Genomic DNA, 17194 nt, shown 5'->3' on the forward strand with positions numbered 1-17194 from the left:
GGGGCACAGGCTCCAGACGCGCAGGCTCAGCAATTGTGGCTCACGGGCCCAGCTGCTCCGTGGCATGTGGGATCTTCCCAGACCAGGGCTCGAACCCGTGTCCCCTGCATTAGCAGGCAGATTCTCAACCACTGCGCCACCAGGGAAGCCCGGCAGGCTCATTCTTAACCACTGCGCCACCTGGGAAGTCCCTGAATTATACAATTTTAAAAAGCTGCCTTTTCTGGGACTTCCTTGGTGGTCCAGTGGTTAAGACTCTGCACTTCCACTGCAGGGGGTGCGGGTTCGATACCTGTTCTGGGAACTAAGATCCCACATGTTGCATGGTTCGGCCAAAAAAACAAACAAACAAACAAAACCTTCCTTTTCTTTCATGCATCGTTACCTAGGAAGAGTGCTTTAATCTTAGAAAGGCTTCTTTTTTTTTTTTTTTTTTAATTAATTAATTAATTTTTGGCTGTGTTGGGTCTTTGTTGCTGCGCGCAGGCTTTCTCTAGTTGTGGCGAGCGGGGGCTACTCTTCTTTGGTGCGCGGGCTTCTCATTGTGGGGGCTTCTCTTGTTGCGGAGCACAGGCTCTAGGCACACGGGCTTCAGTAGTTGTGGTGCACGGGCTTAGTTGCTCTGCAGCATGTGGGATCTTCCCGGACCAGGGCTTGAACCCGTGTCCCCTGCATTGGCAGGCGGGTTCTTAACCACTGCGCCACCAGGGAAGTCCCTTAGAAAGGCTTTTAATGAACAAGATCCATTTGTATAAAATATTCAGTGTTAAATAGTCCCTCCTTTTCAATTTGTTTGTGTTATTATTTTAAATGAAGTGAGATAATCCAAGTAAAATGCTAGCTAAGCACAGTACATGGTACAAAATTGAGCATTTTATACATGTTGTTGACTAGATTGGCAAACATTTTTTCAGAGACAGTATGGAAGTAAGTAAATAAACCTTATGCAGTCCATCATAATTTCAGATTGATGATTTGACTGTACTTTGATAGCTAATTACAGATACTTTTTTTAACAAGTTCCCTGTTGATGTTAAGGGACATAGGAGATGGACTCAACTCAGTGGTTGCATCATATCTTCCAGTATAAGGTTAGCCTTGTATTTTGCTGCTATCAACAAACACACATCTTTTATTTAGTGTTTGCTCCTAAATACACTTACCCTGATAGGTATTTATTCACAACTGACCAAGAAAGACTGGCTATTGTGGGAAAAATTTGGACTTTTTGTATGTAGTAGGCCTTCCCTGTATAGATGAATGCTTAAGAAAAATGTTTGTTTCATGAATAGCCTAAATACAAGTTATGAGTAATCATAGGTACAATCCTGCTACAATCAAATATAAATTAAAACATTTTATTTTGTTATTTATCAAATCAGTAAAGATTAAATATTAAAAGTGAATTGTTGAGAATGTAAACTGTCTCTATCTTCCACCCAAATAAAATCCTTAGAATGATTTCCAGAGAATCAAAGTCTCCGGAATGGAGGAAGGAGGACTCCCTTCCTGCCAAGTGTTGTCCCTAATAGTTTTTCCATTGGCCCTTTGGGGATGGCTCATTTTATATAATTAGAAGAAAAAAGCTGCCCACTGAGCTTTGAGAAGGATTCCTAGACCCTTAGATTTCTTATTTTCCTTGTAAAAAAAAAAAAGTTTTGTGAGAATTTCTCAAAGGAGTATTAGTAAAATTGTCCATGTTCATTTATCCATTAACCCCATTCCGGGAAGTACTTCCCAAGGAAGCAACCTGAAATTGGGGGTGGGGTGTGTGTGCTTCATTCCACAAGATGCTTATTGCCCAATTCTAAATGTGTAATGGTGGAGGTGTACTGAGATACCCTATGGAGGTAGCAGGATGTAAGAGAAAAACTGATGAGCTCTTTTGAATCTGAGTAAACCTGGGTTTGGGACCTAAGTTTACCACTTTACCAATTAGATGTATTACTTAAGTCTCTTTGAACCTCAGTTTAAAAAAAAAAAATACTTGGAGAGTTAGAGAAAAGTTTCAAGAGTAGTATACATAATTTCCGAATATCCTTCTTCCAGATCCCCCCAGATTTTACATTTTTACCATGTTTACTAATTTATCCTTTTCTCTCTCCTTCTACAAAGGAGGAACTACACACAGCTTTTCCCCTGAACCTTTGGAGAATAAGTTGCAGATATGGTGCATCTTTACCCCTAAATACTTTAGTGTGTATATTTTAAAAAACGAGGATCTTATTTTACGTAATCACAGTACAGTTATCAAAAATCAGGAAATCAGCTCATCTAGTGTAACCTGTACATTGTATTCATGTTTTCCCGATTGTCCCAATAGTGTCCTTTTTAGCTAATTAAGTCCTTGATCATACATTGTATTCAGGTATCAATTCTTTTTAGTCTCTTTTTTAAAAATAAATTTATTTATATATATTTTATTTATTTGGCTGTGTTGGGTCTTCGTTGCTGTGCGTGAGCTTACTCTAGTTGCAGGGAGCAGGGGCTACACTTCGTGGGCTTTCTTTAGTTGCAGCAAGTGGGGGCTATGCTTTGTTACGGTGTGCGGGCTTCTCATTGCGGTGGCTTCTCTTGTTGTGGAGCACAGGCTCTAGGCGCACGGGCTTCAGTAGTTGTGGCACGTGGGCTCAGTAGTTGTGGCTCACGGGCTCTAGATCGCAGGCTCAGTAGTTGTGGCTCATGGGCTTAGTTGCTCCGCTGCATGTGGGATCTTCTTGGACCAGGGCTCGAAGCTGTGTCCCCTGCATTGGCAGGTGGATTCTTAGGCACTGCGCCACCAGGTAAGTCCCTTTTTTAGTCTCTTTTAATGTGGTCTCTGTTTCATGACATTGATGTATTTGAAGAATATAGGCCATTTATTTTGTAGAATGTCTCCCAATTTCAGTTTGTGTGCTATTTCCTCATGATGAGAGGGGGGGTTATGCATTTTTGGTAGAAATACCACAGAAATGATGATCTTTTTTTAAAATAAATTAATTTAATTTTGGCTGCGTTGGTCTTCGTTGCTGTGCGCGAGCTTTTCTCTAGTTGCAGTGAGCGGGGGCTACTCTTCGTTGTGGTGCGCGGGCTTCTCACTGTGGTGGCTTCTTTTGTTGTGGAGCACGGGCTGTAGGGCATGCGGGCTCAGTAGTTTTGGTGCACGGGCTTAGTTGCTCCGCGGCACGTGGGATCTTCCCAGACCAAGGCTCGAACCCATGTCCCCTGCATTGGCAGGCAGATTCTTAACCACTGTGCCACCAGGGAAGTCCTTATGATCTGTTCTTAATGCATCATATTATGACGTATAGGACATAGGTTTGCCTTGTAAACTCGTAACCAGTTTTGTCATTTGATTATCTAGTATCATGTGGGGAGATAAAAAACTCCGGTTTTTAAAAACGTAATATGAAGTATGATAATATTGAACTTAAAAATAAAAGTTATTTTATGAGCAAAAATGGGCTTATTTGGGAATAGCAGAGAATTGCAATTCAGAACAAGCAAGCCATGGCAAAAACCATAGGCAAGGGACTTCCCTGGTGGTCCAGTGGTAGAAAATCTGCCTTCCTATGCAGGGGATACGGGTTCGATCCCTGGTCGGGGAACTAAGATCCCACATGCTGCGGGGCAACTAAGCCCGTGCGCCACAACTACTGAGCCCGTGTGCCGCAAACTACAGAGCCCACGTACTCTGGAGCCCGTGCCACAACCAGAGAAGAGAAAATCCGCATGCCATAACTAGAGAGAAGCTCGCTCACCGCAATGAAGAGCCCATGCGCCGCAGTGAAAGATCCCGCATGCCTCAACAAAGATCCTGCGTGCCAGAAGTGAGACCCGACACAGCCAAAAAAATAAAGAAAAGAAAAACAAAACAAAAACAACCATAGGCGGGTCCCAGAAACAGAGGAACCTTATTTTATAGAGGAAGAGGAAGTTGGGAGGGGTTGTTTGGAGCAAGTCCATTAGAGAAAAGTGAGGTTCAGGGTAATAAGGGTTTCTCATTAGCTGAGTTGCTAGAGTAGTTGATTTCTTGTAGGGATGCAGTGTACATCTTTTCCCATTGGGGCCTGCAATGATAGTTTTTCCTGTAATTGACCTCTAGTGGTACTGCATGAGAGCTTCCCCTTCTGGCCTCCTGATTCCATTTTAGCGAGGTTTCCTGTTATTATTCTCACAATATTTACTTTGCAGGATGGTTGGAAGGAGTTAGAAATTGCATAAGTTGTGTTCAGGAAATGGTAGCTTTTATTGTATATTGCACATAAGTTATGAAGTGATTATAATATTTGAAATTTTGATGGAAAAGGCCTGGTTATTGAAAGGACCCAATATTATAGCACAACTGTTAAAACATTTAAGAAAAAAGACTAGTAGGCTATATTAATAATGCTTATCTTTGGATGGTGGGCATAAGGATGATTAAAAACAAAAAATCCTACTTCATTATATTTTCCAAATTTACTGGGTGACAGCTCCAGCACAAAACATTTGGCTCCACTAGAAAAGCTATGAACACATTCTTCATTGTGAAAGTAGCTTTAGCTCCTTATGAGCCAAGTGAATGAAAGAGAGATCCAGAGAAAGAGAGTTAGTAATGCTGTTTTTTTTGGCAAGAGTTTTTTTCCACTTGACAGTTGTATGGTGGATGTCACTAATGTTTGTTGTAGGGGAGGGTGTATAACCTTGTTAACTTACCCCTTGATTCTGCTTTTTCCTCTGATTTCACAAGCTGTACAGATCTCTTGACACATTCTAGAGCTCAGCCTGACAACTTGCCTATCATACTCTAATTTGTTTCGTGCTTTGGTTATCGAATATTTAAAGTAATTTTCTCTGGACTAGGTCAGTCAGCAAAGGAAAAAAAATATTTAAAGTTCTGATTTAAAACGTTTTATATCACTATGCTATGCTAGTATTGCAATACTGTACTTGTTAAACCACTGTCCGGTGCATCAACCGTGCTTTCAGAAGTTATGTCTAGATGGTCTGTAATCTCAGGAATAAAACAGATATCACTGAAGACAAATGCAAAGAATCGTAGTATTTAAGCTGAAAAAGCTAAGTCTGAATAAATTAATAATTGGTATTTACCTTACACATGGTAATGAATAGTGACTTCACAGAACTGTGTGGGCGCAACAGAAGCAGCTAGCACAGGGAGATCAGCTCGGTGCTTTGTGACCGCTTAGAGGGGTCGGGTAGGGAGGGTGGGAGGGAGACGCAAGAGGGAGGAGATATGGGGATATATGTATATGTATAGCCAATTCACTTTGTTATATAGCAGAAACTAACACACCATTGTAAAGCAATTATACTCCAATAAAGATGTTAAAAAAATAAAATAAAATGAAAATAAATATGTAGAAGCCCTAGACTGTTGTCTACAGCAAAATGCTGTTGGTAATAACTATTCTGCTTATAATCTTTACTGGAAGTCTGTCAACTTGAGTGTTTTTCTTATTAATATTTTATAAGATATTTTAATAGAATTGGGAGCTTTCTTTGTTTCTGTAACTTGTATACATTTAGGAAGCACAGGCAATTCTCTGGCAGTTTTTAAGTTTAAATACTTCTGCCTTTAGAGCTCTTATTGTAGTTATCTTCCCCTTTGCCCTATTACTTTTAATTGATCCTACATCCCTTTTCAGAAAGATATTACAGCCAGAGTCCCTGGCTTTGGTGTATCTTTTTTTTTTTTTTTTTTTTTAAAGAAATTCACTTTCTTATTTATTTATTTATTTATTTATTTATTTATTTATGACTGTGTTGAGTCTTCGTTTCTGTGCGAGGGCTTTCTCTAGTTGCGGCAAGTGGGGACCACTCTTCATCGCGGTGCGCGGGCCTCTCACCATCGCGGCCTCTCTTGTTGCGGAGCACAGGCTCCAGACGCGCAGGCTCAGTAATTGTGGCTCACGGGCCCAGTTGCTCCGTGGCATGTGGGATATTCCCAGACCAGGGCTCGAACCCGTGTCCCCTGCATTGGCAGGCAGATTCTCAACCACTGCGCCACCAGGGAAGCCCCTTTGGTGTATCTTATACTCTGTGAAATTTCTATATGCCATATTTTCTGTGTGAAATGTCTTGAACCAGGCACATTCTGCTAATAAACATCATACAGTGAGTGACTGAGTTTCTACAACTGGTTTGCAGTTCAATTTCTTGGATTTTTTCCCATTTATTATATATATATGTGTGTGTGTGTGTGTGTGTGTGTGTATTTTTAATTGAAGTATAGTTGATTTACACATTGTTAGTTTCAGGTGTACAGCAGAGTGATTCAGTTTTATATATATATATTTTTTTTTTTTTCAGATTATTGTCCATTATAGGTTATTATATCAAATACAGTTCCCTGTGCTATGCAGTAAATCCTTGTTGCTTAACTATTTTCTGTAGAGTAGTTTGTATCTGTTAATCCCGTACTCCTCTAATTTATCCCTCCTCTGCTTTCTTTCCCCTTTGGTAACTATAAGTTTGTTTTCTATGTCTGTGAGTCTGTTTCTGTTTTGTATATCGATTCATTGCTATTATTTTTTATTTTACTGGTTGATTGACTGATTTATTGATTGATTGCTGCACTGCGTGGCATGCGGAACTTCCCCGATCAGGGATTGAACCCACACCTCCTGCAGTGGAAGTGTGGAGTCTTAACAACTGGACCACCAGGGAAGTCGGTATTATTTTTTAGATTCCATATATAAGTGATATCATATAATACTTGTCTTTCTCTGTCATCGTTTATATTTTTTATTTTAGCTCCTGTTTAACATCTGTGTTTTCCCCTTCTTTTCCTTTGCTTCTCCCTCGCTCCCTCCCTCTCTTCCTTCCTTCCTTCTTCGTTGGGTCTTCCTTGCTGCATGCGGTCTTTCTCTAGTTGCAGCGAGCGGGGGCTACTCTTCGTTGCGGTGCGCGGGCTTCTCATTGCGGTGGCTTCTCTTGTTGCGGAGCATGGGCTCTACGTGCGTGGGCTTCAGTAGTTGTGGCACATGGGCTCAGTAGTTGTGGCTCACGGGCTCTAGAGCGCAGGCTCCGTAGTTGTGGTGCATGGGCTTAGCTGCTCCGCAGCATGTGGGATCTTCCCGGACCAGGGATTGAACCTGTGTCCTCTGCATTGGCAGGCGGATTGTTAAGCACTGCGCCACCAGGGAAGTCCCTTGCCCTTTCTTTTTGACCTTCTTCTAGACCTCTTTTTCTGATCTGCTGAAATTTTTCCCACCTAACATTTTATTATGAAAATGTTCAAATATAACGAGAAGCTGAAAGAGTTGTACAGCAAACACCCATACACTCACAATTACCTTTTTTGCTTTATTTGTTTTATCACATCTGACTAGCTATCCATCATGCTATCTTATTTTTTTTTGATGCCTTTCAAAGTAAAGACATCAATATACTTTACCCTTGAACACTTTAGCTTATATATCATTAACTAGAGTTTAATATTTATCTAGGTTTCTCTTTTTTTTTTACGTGAAATTTACATACAGACATTTTAAGTCTATCAGATCATTTTTTGTAGGATGCGTATACTTACGTAACCCAGTCTCCTATCAATATACAGAACATCACCCTCATCCCAGAAAGTTCTGCTCATTTTATTTTTCAAAAACATAATTTTTTTTTTTTTAATTTTATAGCTACTTTATTTATTTATTTATTTATTTATTTTTGGCTGTGTTGGGTCTTCGGTTCGTGCGAGGGCTTTCTCTAGTTGCGGCAAGTGGGGGCCACTCTTCATCGCGGTGTGGGGACCGCTCTTCATCGCGGTGCGCGGGCCTTTCACTATCGCAGCCCCTCCTGTTGCGGGGCACAGGCTCCAGACGCGCAGGCTCAGTAGTTGTGGCTCACGGGCCCAGCTGCTCCGTGGCATGTGGGATCTTCCCAGACCAGGGCTCGAACCCGTGTCCCCTGCATTAGCAGGCAGATTCTCAACCACTGCGCCACCAGGGAAGCCCAATTTTTATTTTATATTCATTTATTTATTAATTATTTGTTTATAAATTTTGACTGTGCTGGGTCTGAGTTGTAGCATGTGTGATCTTTAGTTATGGCATGCTGGCTCTTTAGTTGCGGCATGCGAACTCTTAGTTGCAGCATGTGGGATCTAGTTCCCCGACCAGGGATCGAACTCAGGCCCCCTACATGGGGAGCGCAGTCTTACCCACTGGACCACTGGTGAAGTCCCTTATTTTATTTTCTTGGTACAGACACCTGCTTTAGAGTTCTGGTGATTTTCTTAATGTACCGTTGACTGCTTTCCACCTTGCCCTGAACTCTCATTTCCATCTTTCTCTGTGCCTCTTTTCATTTGATTCTTGAAGGTTTCCTATGATTAATGCAGACTGGGTTCTCCCAGTTCTTGTACATGTTGTAGTCACTTTTCTCAGTCTTCAAATGTAAAGTGACAGAAGAAACATCTCCTTTTACATCCCTTCCTTCTTGTGGCCACACTAGCCTAGGCTGTCATGACTGCATTCTTAGACTGTTCAGATAGCCTCTTCCCTTGTTGCGAGGCAGCATGATTGATATACTGGATACTACACACCTCTGGTAGTTAGAAGGTTTGTGCCAGTAACACCCAGCATAAAGCGTGAGTAAATTACTTAGGGGCACAGTATGGAGTTGAACTGTATTACTACCTCTTAAGATCTTTCTAGCGATAAAACAGAAGCTCTACTTTATGATTTAATAATTTTTATAATAGGAACTTTTTGATTTTATAGAAAGATAATGCTTCATGGATGAATAGTTTCATGATGGTTATTTACCGAATTGCTGTTGGCCCTATCCTGTATAATACTTTTAATATGTTTTTCTCAAGTTTCAGCATTCTTCTGAGAGACAGAGTGTGTGTCTGTGTGTACTAATATTTTAGATCTGTAAGAATTTAGTTCATGCATATATTCTACTTTCCTTGCTTAATTGCCTAAGGACTTTCCCTGTCTAATTGCATTGATTAGACTCTTCAGTACAAATGGCTGGAACAGACATCCTTATTTTGTTCTTGATCTTAGGAGGAAAGCTTTCAGTTGTCTTTCACCATTAAGTAGAATGTTAAATTGTAGGTTTTTTAAGTTGACTTTATTAGGTTGAGGAAATTCCCTTCTATTTCTAATTTGTTGGGGGTTTTTTTGTTTGTTTATCCTAAAAGGGTATTGGATCTTATCAAATTCTTTTTCTGTGTCTACTGAAATAATCATGTGGGTTTTGTCTGTTATTCTATTAATATGGTGTATTACATTAAGATGTTAAACAACCTTGCGTTCTTAGGATAAACTTAACTTGGTCATGGTACATATTGGTAAGTTGCTGATATGGTAAGGTTTGCTAGGATTTTGTGGGGGGATATTTTTCTATAGTTGTCTTTTCTTGTGATGTCTTTGCTTTTGGTATCAGGGTAATACTGACCACATAGAATGAGTTAGAAAATGTTCCCTTCTCTATTTTTTTGGAAAAGTTTGTGAAAAATTGGTGATGGATGTTCTTTCATTGTTTGATAGAATTTACCAGTGAAGCCATCTGGTCCTGGGTTTTTCTTTCTGAGAACTTCTTTTTTTTATTATTATTATTTATTTATTTATTTATGGCTGTGCTGGGTCTTTGTTTCTGCGCGAGGGCCTTCTCCAGTTGCAGCAAGTGGGGGCCACTCTTCATTGTGTGTGGGCCTCTCACTATCGCGGCCTCTCTTATTGCGGCGCACAGGCTCCAGACGCGCAGGCTCAGCAGTTGTGGCTCACGGGCCTAGTTGCTCCGCGGCATGTGGGATCCTCCCAGACCAGGGCTCGAACCCGTGTCCCCTGCATTGGCAGGCAGACTCTCAACCACTGCGCCACCAGGGAAGCCCTCTGGGAACTTCTTTGATGACGAATTCAATCACTTGTTACAGATTTTCAGTTCTTCTTGAGTCAATTTCAGTAGTTTGTGTCTTTTTAGGAATTTGCCTTTTTAGACAAAATTGTTGGTTTTTGTCTAAGTTATCCAGCTTGATGGCATACACTTGTTCATGGTTATTTTCTTATAATCCTTTTTATTCCTCTAAAGTTTGTAGTGGTGTCCCCTATTTCATTCCTAATTTTAATAACTTGAGGCTTCTCTCTCTTTTCTTGGTTGTTCTAGCTAAAAGGTTTGTCAATTTTGTTTATTTTTCTCTTCTTTATTTCGTTTATTTCTACTGTAGTTTCTATTATGTCTTTCTTTAAAAAACTGTTTTGGAATCAGTGTTTTGGAAGATTTGCCAAAAAGTTGGAAAATTATACAGAGGTCTCTACAACATTTACCCATCTTCCCTTAATGCTAACATTTTATATCAAATGTTGGCAAACTTTTCCCAAAAAGGGTCAGATAGCAAGTATTTTATGCTCTGCAGGCCACACACAATCTCTGTTGCATGTTCCTTCTTTGTTTTTGTTGTATTACAACATTTTTTTTTTTTAAATTATGTTTGGCTGTGTTCGGTCTTAGTTGTGGCACACGGGGCATGAGGGATCTTTTGTTGCAGCACGCGGGTTCTTCAGTGTGGTGTGCGGGCTTCTGTCTAGTTGTGGCTTGCGGGTTTTCTCTAGTTGAGGTGCGTAGGCTCCAGAGTGCATGGGCTCTGTAGTTTGCGGCACGCAGGCTCTCTAGTTGAGGCTCCTGAGCTCAGTAGTTGTGGTGCTTGGGCTTAGTTGCCCTATGGCATGTGTGATCTTAGTTCCCCAACCAGGGATCGAACCCATGTCCCTGCATTGGAAGGCAGATTCTTTACCACTGGACCACCAGGGAAGTCCCTACAACATTTTAAAAATGTTAAAACCTTTCTTGGCTGGCACACCATACAAAAATCAGATCTTAGGCTATAGTTTGTTAACTTCTGTCTTATACAATTATTTGTCAAGAGTAAGATAATAACATTGGCACAATATTATTAAATTAATACGGTCTTTATTTGGGTTTCCCTAGTTTTTCCACTAAGATCTCTTTTCTTTCTTGTTTTAAATATTTATTTATTTATTTGGCTGAGTCAGGTCTTAGTTGTGGCATGCGAGATCTTCCTTGTGGCACGTGGGATCTTTTTGTTGCAGCGTACGGGCTTAGTTGCCCTACGGCATGTGGGATCTTAGTTCCCTGACCAGAGATCGAACCTGCGTCCTCTGCATTGGAAGGCAGATTCTTTTTTTTTTTTTTTTTTAAAGCTACTTTTTTTTTTTTTTTTTTTAAATTTATTTATTTATTTATTTTTTATTTTTGGCTGTGTCGGGTCTTCGTTTCTGTGTGAGGGCTTTCTCTAGTTGTGGCAAGCGGGGGCCACTCTTCATCGCGGTGCGTGGGCCTCTCACTGTCGCGGCCTCTCTTGTTGCGGAGCACAGGCTCCAGACGCGCAGGCTGAGTAATTGTGGCTCACGGGCCCAGCCGCTCCGCGGCATGTGGGATCTTCCCAGACCAGGGCTCGAACCCGTGTCCCCTGCATTGGCAGGCAGATTCTCAACCACTGCGCCACCAGGGAAGCCCGGAAGGCAGATTCTTAACCACGGGACCACCAGGGAAGTCCCAAGTTCTCTTTTCTGTTCCAGGATTTGTTTTCATGTCTCCTTAGTCTCTTCTGATCTACAACAGTTTTTCAGTCTTTCCTTGTTTTTCATGACCATTGCACATTTGAAGAGTATATTTATAGGTTTTTAAAGTAATTACTTGTTTACCTATCATCTCCCAAAGGTGAATAATTAGTATTAAAAATATTTATGAACCTATGAATTTAAACATTTGAAGGGTTTCAGTTATTTCTAGTTATTACCCTTTTTGAAGTTGAAATTATCCTTTTTTTGGCCAGGTCTCTTCAAATTGGCTCCTGAGGGCTTTTTGACTTTCTAGTAATCTTTGATGGTTTCTTCATAAACTGGTATGATGAGTTATTCCAGACTTATCTTGTATAATTCCTGCTGTGTACCTAGATCAGACATTGCTCTAAGGAATCCTGGCATCTTTTAGTAGGAAATGGCACTTAGAGACCTCAATCTGGTAACTAATGTTTATTGTTACTGGGTTTGTCGTTGTTTATAGGTCTCTCCAGTGGACAGAGTTAAAAGTAAAATGCCTCATGAGTTAGTAATGCTGATAGTTCAAATTCAGGACTACAGGATTTTCACTTCTTTTATATTACATTTTGATCACTTCTACACTGTGAATACTAGTTTCTTCAGAACCAGGGGATGGTATAATTATATATATACATATTTTTTTAATTTAACTTTTTTGGCTGCGTTGGGTCTTCATTGCTGCGTGTGGGCTTTCTCTAGTTGGGGCGAGTGGGGGCTACTCTTTGTTGCGGTGCGTGGGCTTCTCATCGCGGTGGCTTCTCTTGTTGCGGAGCACGGGCTCTAGGCATGCCGGCTTCAGTAGCTGTGGCACGCGGGCTCAGTAGTTGTGGCTTGCGGGCTCTAGAGTGCAGGCTTAGTAGTTGTGGCACACGGGCTTAGTTGCTCCGCGGCATGTGGGATCTTCCCGGACCAGGGCTTGAACCCGTGTCCCCTGCATTGGCAGGCGGATTCTTAACCACTGTGCCACCAGGGAAGTCCCAGTAAGTGTATTTTTAAAAGATTACTCTAATGATCTAAGAAGTAAAAATCAAACCAAATAGAGATCATTTTTATTTTTAATTGGTTTAATTTGCATTTTTATAGACTGGATTTTGAGGAAGCAGGCTCTTTTACACTGTTAATTGAGTATAAAGTTTTGCAGCCTTTGTGAAGAGCATTTTTGAGCAGATGGTATGAAACTAACTCCTTTTAACATTTTTCTATATACTTCTTTGACCTAGTAGTTTCACATCTTTGTATGCAAGACCTATCCAGTAGATTTTTATGCAGCCAATAAACATTATGATATAGGTATTTACAATTGATTATGTGTTCCTACAAAGTAGTGTGATTAGTATTTTGTTTTTGATATAAGAGAAAAATATGTAAGTACCAAATAAATAGTTTTTGGTATTAGATAGATACCTTATGGGTCACTGTTATTTTCTTTTGGGCTTTGTGAAAATTTTGTCATTTAAGGAAATTTAATGGTAAGAAACGATGAACATTCATATTGCTTGGGTTGCAGCAAGGCTCAATGAATATGCGTGAGGTACAATTTCTAGATTTGAAATTCAGAGTAGAAGTGATTGCTATCAGGAAGAACGGGCAAAAATTAATCATGTAGTGTTTTAGCACCAAGGGCCGCGTTGGTTTACTTTCTTTTTTTTTAAATTTATTATTTTTTTATTTTTAAATTATTTTTTTATTTTTTACTTTTATTTTTATTTTTATTTTTTTAAATTAATTAATTTATTTATTTATGGCTGTGTTAGGTCTTCATTTCTGTGCAAGGGCCCTCTCTAGTTGTGGCAAGCGGGGGCCACCCCTCATCGCGGTGTGCGGGCCTCTCACTATCGCGGCCTCTCCTGTTGTGGAGCACAGGCTCCAGACGCGCAGGCCCAGCAACTGCGGCCCACGGGCCCAGCCGCTCCACGGCATGCGGGATCCTCCCAGACCAGGGCTCAAACCCGTGTCCCCTGCATTAGCAGGCAGACTCCCAACCACTGCGCCACCAGGGAAGCCCTTACTTTTATTTTTATTGATGTATAGTTGTTATACAATGTTGTGTTAATTACAGCAGAGTGATTCAGTTTTTTATATATATTCTTTTTTTTATCCCGGTGGCTTACTTTCATTCATAAAAGGTTGCCACTACCCAAAGCTCAAATGTATAATGTGGAAGTGCCGTTTTCCAGAACTCACCTTCCCTTTTGGTTTTCCTTTTTACCTCATTCATTTATTTCATACCTTGGTCCTTTTGGCTGCCTCATTGGGACTTCTCACTTGAGGGTGTGTGTAAAGAAGGCCCTTATATATACTGGTTAGAATTGAGGTAAAATTTGCCGTGTGTGTAGACACTGTACAAACATCTTTCTGGGTGTAATGTAACACTACAACTGAGGTCACAGCAGGCATAGGTTGGGATGAAAGGATTGGCCATTAGATTGGAGGGAACAGACCAAAGATACCTGGGGCTTGTATAATCAACCACCAACATGGACTGGAAAGCTCTTGTGAGAAGCGTTTTTACATTGTAAAAAACACTAACAACCTCTCCCCCTCCACCCCCATCGAGATTATTATGAATCTATATTAAAAGCAAAGATGAAAAGTTGTTTATTGGGACTTCCCTGGTGGCTTGGTGGTTAAGAGTCCGCCTGCTAATGCAGGGGACACGGGTTTGAGCCCTGGTCCGGGAAGATCCCACATGGTGCGGAGCAACTAAGCCCATGCGCCACAACTACTGAGCCTGCGCTCTAGAGCCTGTAAGCCACAACTACTGAGCCTGCGTGCCACAACTATTGAAGTCCAAGCGCCTAGAGCCCGTGCTCTGCCACAAAAGAAGCCACCGCAATGAGAAGCATGCGCACTGCAAAGAAGAATAGCCCCTGCTCTGCGCAACTAGAGAAAGCCCGCACACAGCAATGAAGACCCAATGCAGCCGTACATACATACATACATACATAAATAAATATATTTTTAAAAAGTTGTTTATTATTAGCACTTAGTGGGTCTCCCCTCCCCCCCAAGCTCATTCAGTAATTTAAATGATTTAACTTTAAAAATATTTATGTTGGGAGTTAGTAAAGATTTTAGCTAGCAATGGTTGGTATGTTGCTATTAACTGACTGTACAAGAGTTACCTTTTTCAAATTTCTTTTTTCTTTTTCTTTTTATTTTTTTTTTGGCTGTGCCACACGGCTTGTGGGATCTTAGTTCCCTGACCAGGGACTGAACCCACACCCTCGGCAGTGAAAACACGGAGTCCTAACCACTGGACCGCCAGGGAATTCCCCAAAGTTTCCTTATTTAAAAAATATCTTTCTGGGCTTCCCTGGTGGTGCAGTAGTTAAGAATCTGCATGCCAATGCAGGGGACACAGGTTCGAGCCCTGGTCCGGGAAGATCCCACATGCCACGGAGCAACTAAGCCTGTGCGCCACAACTACTGAGCCTGTGCTCTAGAGCCCGCGAGCCACAACTACTGAAGCCCGCACGCCTAGAGCCCGTGCTCCGCAACAAGAGAAGCCACTGCAATGAGAAGCCCGCACACCGCAACGAAGAGTAGTCCCCGCTCGCCGCAACTAGAGAAAAGCCCGCGCACAGCAGCAAAGACCCAACGCAGCCATAAATAAATAAATTAATTAATTAATAAAAAAAAACCTTTCTAATTTTTAATTGCCAGAAATACTACAAAAGGAAACCTCAGAAATTCGGTAATTTGATTTTTTTTTAAGAAGGATTTTGAGTGAAAAAAGCACCTGGAAAAGTTTTCTACATAGTTGACTAATATAAGCGTTTGAAAGTTGCTTCCTTTAAAATTCTGTTAAATTAAAACTATTTTAAAATTGTGGTTAAAAATGAAAATGTAACTTTAAAAATAATTTTTATTTAGATAAATACAGCCTTTTCCCTTCCGAACTGACCTTTTTTGAGTTGATAGCAGAGCTTTTTTGCTTTTTGACAGCAAGGTTGTGTCTAAGCCTGTATCCTGGCGGTTGTTTCCATTGCTTCCTGTTCTTCCACTTTCTGTTATGCTGTAACTTCATCTGCCCAGGGGAAAGAAAATTCAAGAAAGAAAATTCAAATGAGTCACAAGGCTAATGAAGATGAATAGGACTTTAGGTCCTTTGGTCAAAGGAATGGGAAGTTTACGCTATTTAATTTGATGCTTATTTACCTTATGGGAATACATTGTGTACATTTAAGAGGTCTAAATTCAGAGTCCTTTTTTTTAGTTAATCAGTATTTCTGTTACCACAGTGATTGAGAGTTTCTATCTGTTTATACCAGATTTTGGCATCTAACTTGTATTTTTGCTGCTCCAATCTTGAACAGTCGTATGTGCTTTTCCAGGCAACAGCTGAACAGATGCGTCTCGCTCAAGTGATCTTTGATAAAAATGATTCAGAGTTTGAAGCTAAAGTTAAACAGGTATGTTTCTGGCAAAGGATACTGTCATTTTTGTAATCTATTCTTACTGTGCTTAAAAAGATAATTTCACTAGAGATTCTTATTTTAAACTATGCTTATTGCTTAGTTGTAAATAATTGGATTTTGAACTTGTGATTCAAAATCAAAATACCTGTATTGGTGGCTAGAGTGAAGGAGTTTTGGCAGTAGAACCTTTCTGAGTTATTAGTGTTACATGTGAACAATGAGCATTTGTGAAAGTACAATGGCATTGTATATACCTGTGCATAGAAAGTATATTTAGTATATGGCAGGTTCTCAGAAAATTTTGTTCAATGTTACAGAAGAGCTGATTTGCCTTTTCACATATCGTGGTGATCCCAAACATAGATTGGAAAAGTTATAAAATTAAATTTTAGGATGATGTCTTCAGTTAGAACTTCACTGATATAACATTATTTTAATTTCACATTCTTCTTTCCTGATAAGACTTCTTTTCCCTTCAAGATTCTAGAAACCAAGCAATAACCTTTACCTTGGTAGAGGTCTACCAATAATTCCTTGGAGTGAAAGTCCCTTGGTGAACTCTTTAGCCCTTTAGTATGTAAACTCTTTGTTCTTACTTATAGTTGCTGTCATTAGACTTAATGGTGATATTTTTGGAAAGCCGCAAAAATTATTTATTAAAAATCATAGAACTTATTAGCTGGAATGAGATTTATGAATTGTTTGAGACATACTTCTACATATTATATTGCCTTTTATCTGGGTAGCATAGCGGATACACAAAAAAGAGCACTGGTACAGGAGTTCAGAGCTTTAAGTTTTAACAATGGTTCTCTCTCTTACTAATCCAATCACTGGGGGAGTTTTGATGGTTACTATAAATTTTTTTTTTTTAATAAATTTATTATTTATTTACTTATTTGGCTGCATTGGGTCTTGGTTGCTGTGTGCGGGCTTTCTCTAGTTGCGGTGAGTGGGGGCTACCCTTTGTTGTGGTGCCTGGGCTTCTCATTGCAGTGGCTTCTCTTGTTGTGGAACACAGGCTCTAGGTGCGCGGGCTTCAGTAGTTGTGGCGTGCAGGCTCAGTAGTTGTGGCTCGTGGGCTTAGTTGCTCCACGGCATGTGGGATCTTCCCGGAACAGGGCTCGAACCTGTGTCCCCTGCGTTGGCAGGTGGATTTTTAACCACTGCGCCACCAGGGAAGTCCCTACTGTGCATCTTAACAACTGCATGTGACGG

The 17194-nt window shown here is 40.5% G+C and overlaps 1 protein-coding gene across 3 annotated transcripts in view; it reads left to right on the plus strand.

Annotated features, from left to right (window-relative positions):
- UBAP2 (ubiquitin associated protein 2) overlaps positions 1-17194 on the plus strand; it is a 99312-nt gene that overhangs the window by 12840 nt on the left and 69278 nt on the right. For all 3 annotated transcript variants that reach the window (XM_007176866.3, XM_007176873.3, XM_007176874.3), the window contains exon 3: positions 15893-15970. In XM_007176866.3, coding sequence (XP_007176928.2) covers positions 15893-15970 — 78 coding nt within the window. The remainder of the gene's footprint in view (positions 1-15892; positions 15971-17194) is intronic.

This window comes from Balaenoptera acutorostrata, chromosome 6, assembly GCF_949987535.1.
Source record: "Balaenoptera acutorostrata chromosome 6, mBalAcu1.1, whole genome shotgun sequence".
Taxonomy (NCBI): Eukaryota; Metazoa; Chordata; class Mammalia; order Artiodactyla; family Balaenopteridae; genus Balaenoptera; species Balaenoptera acutorostrata.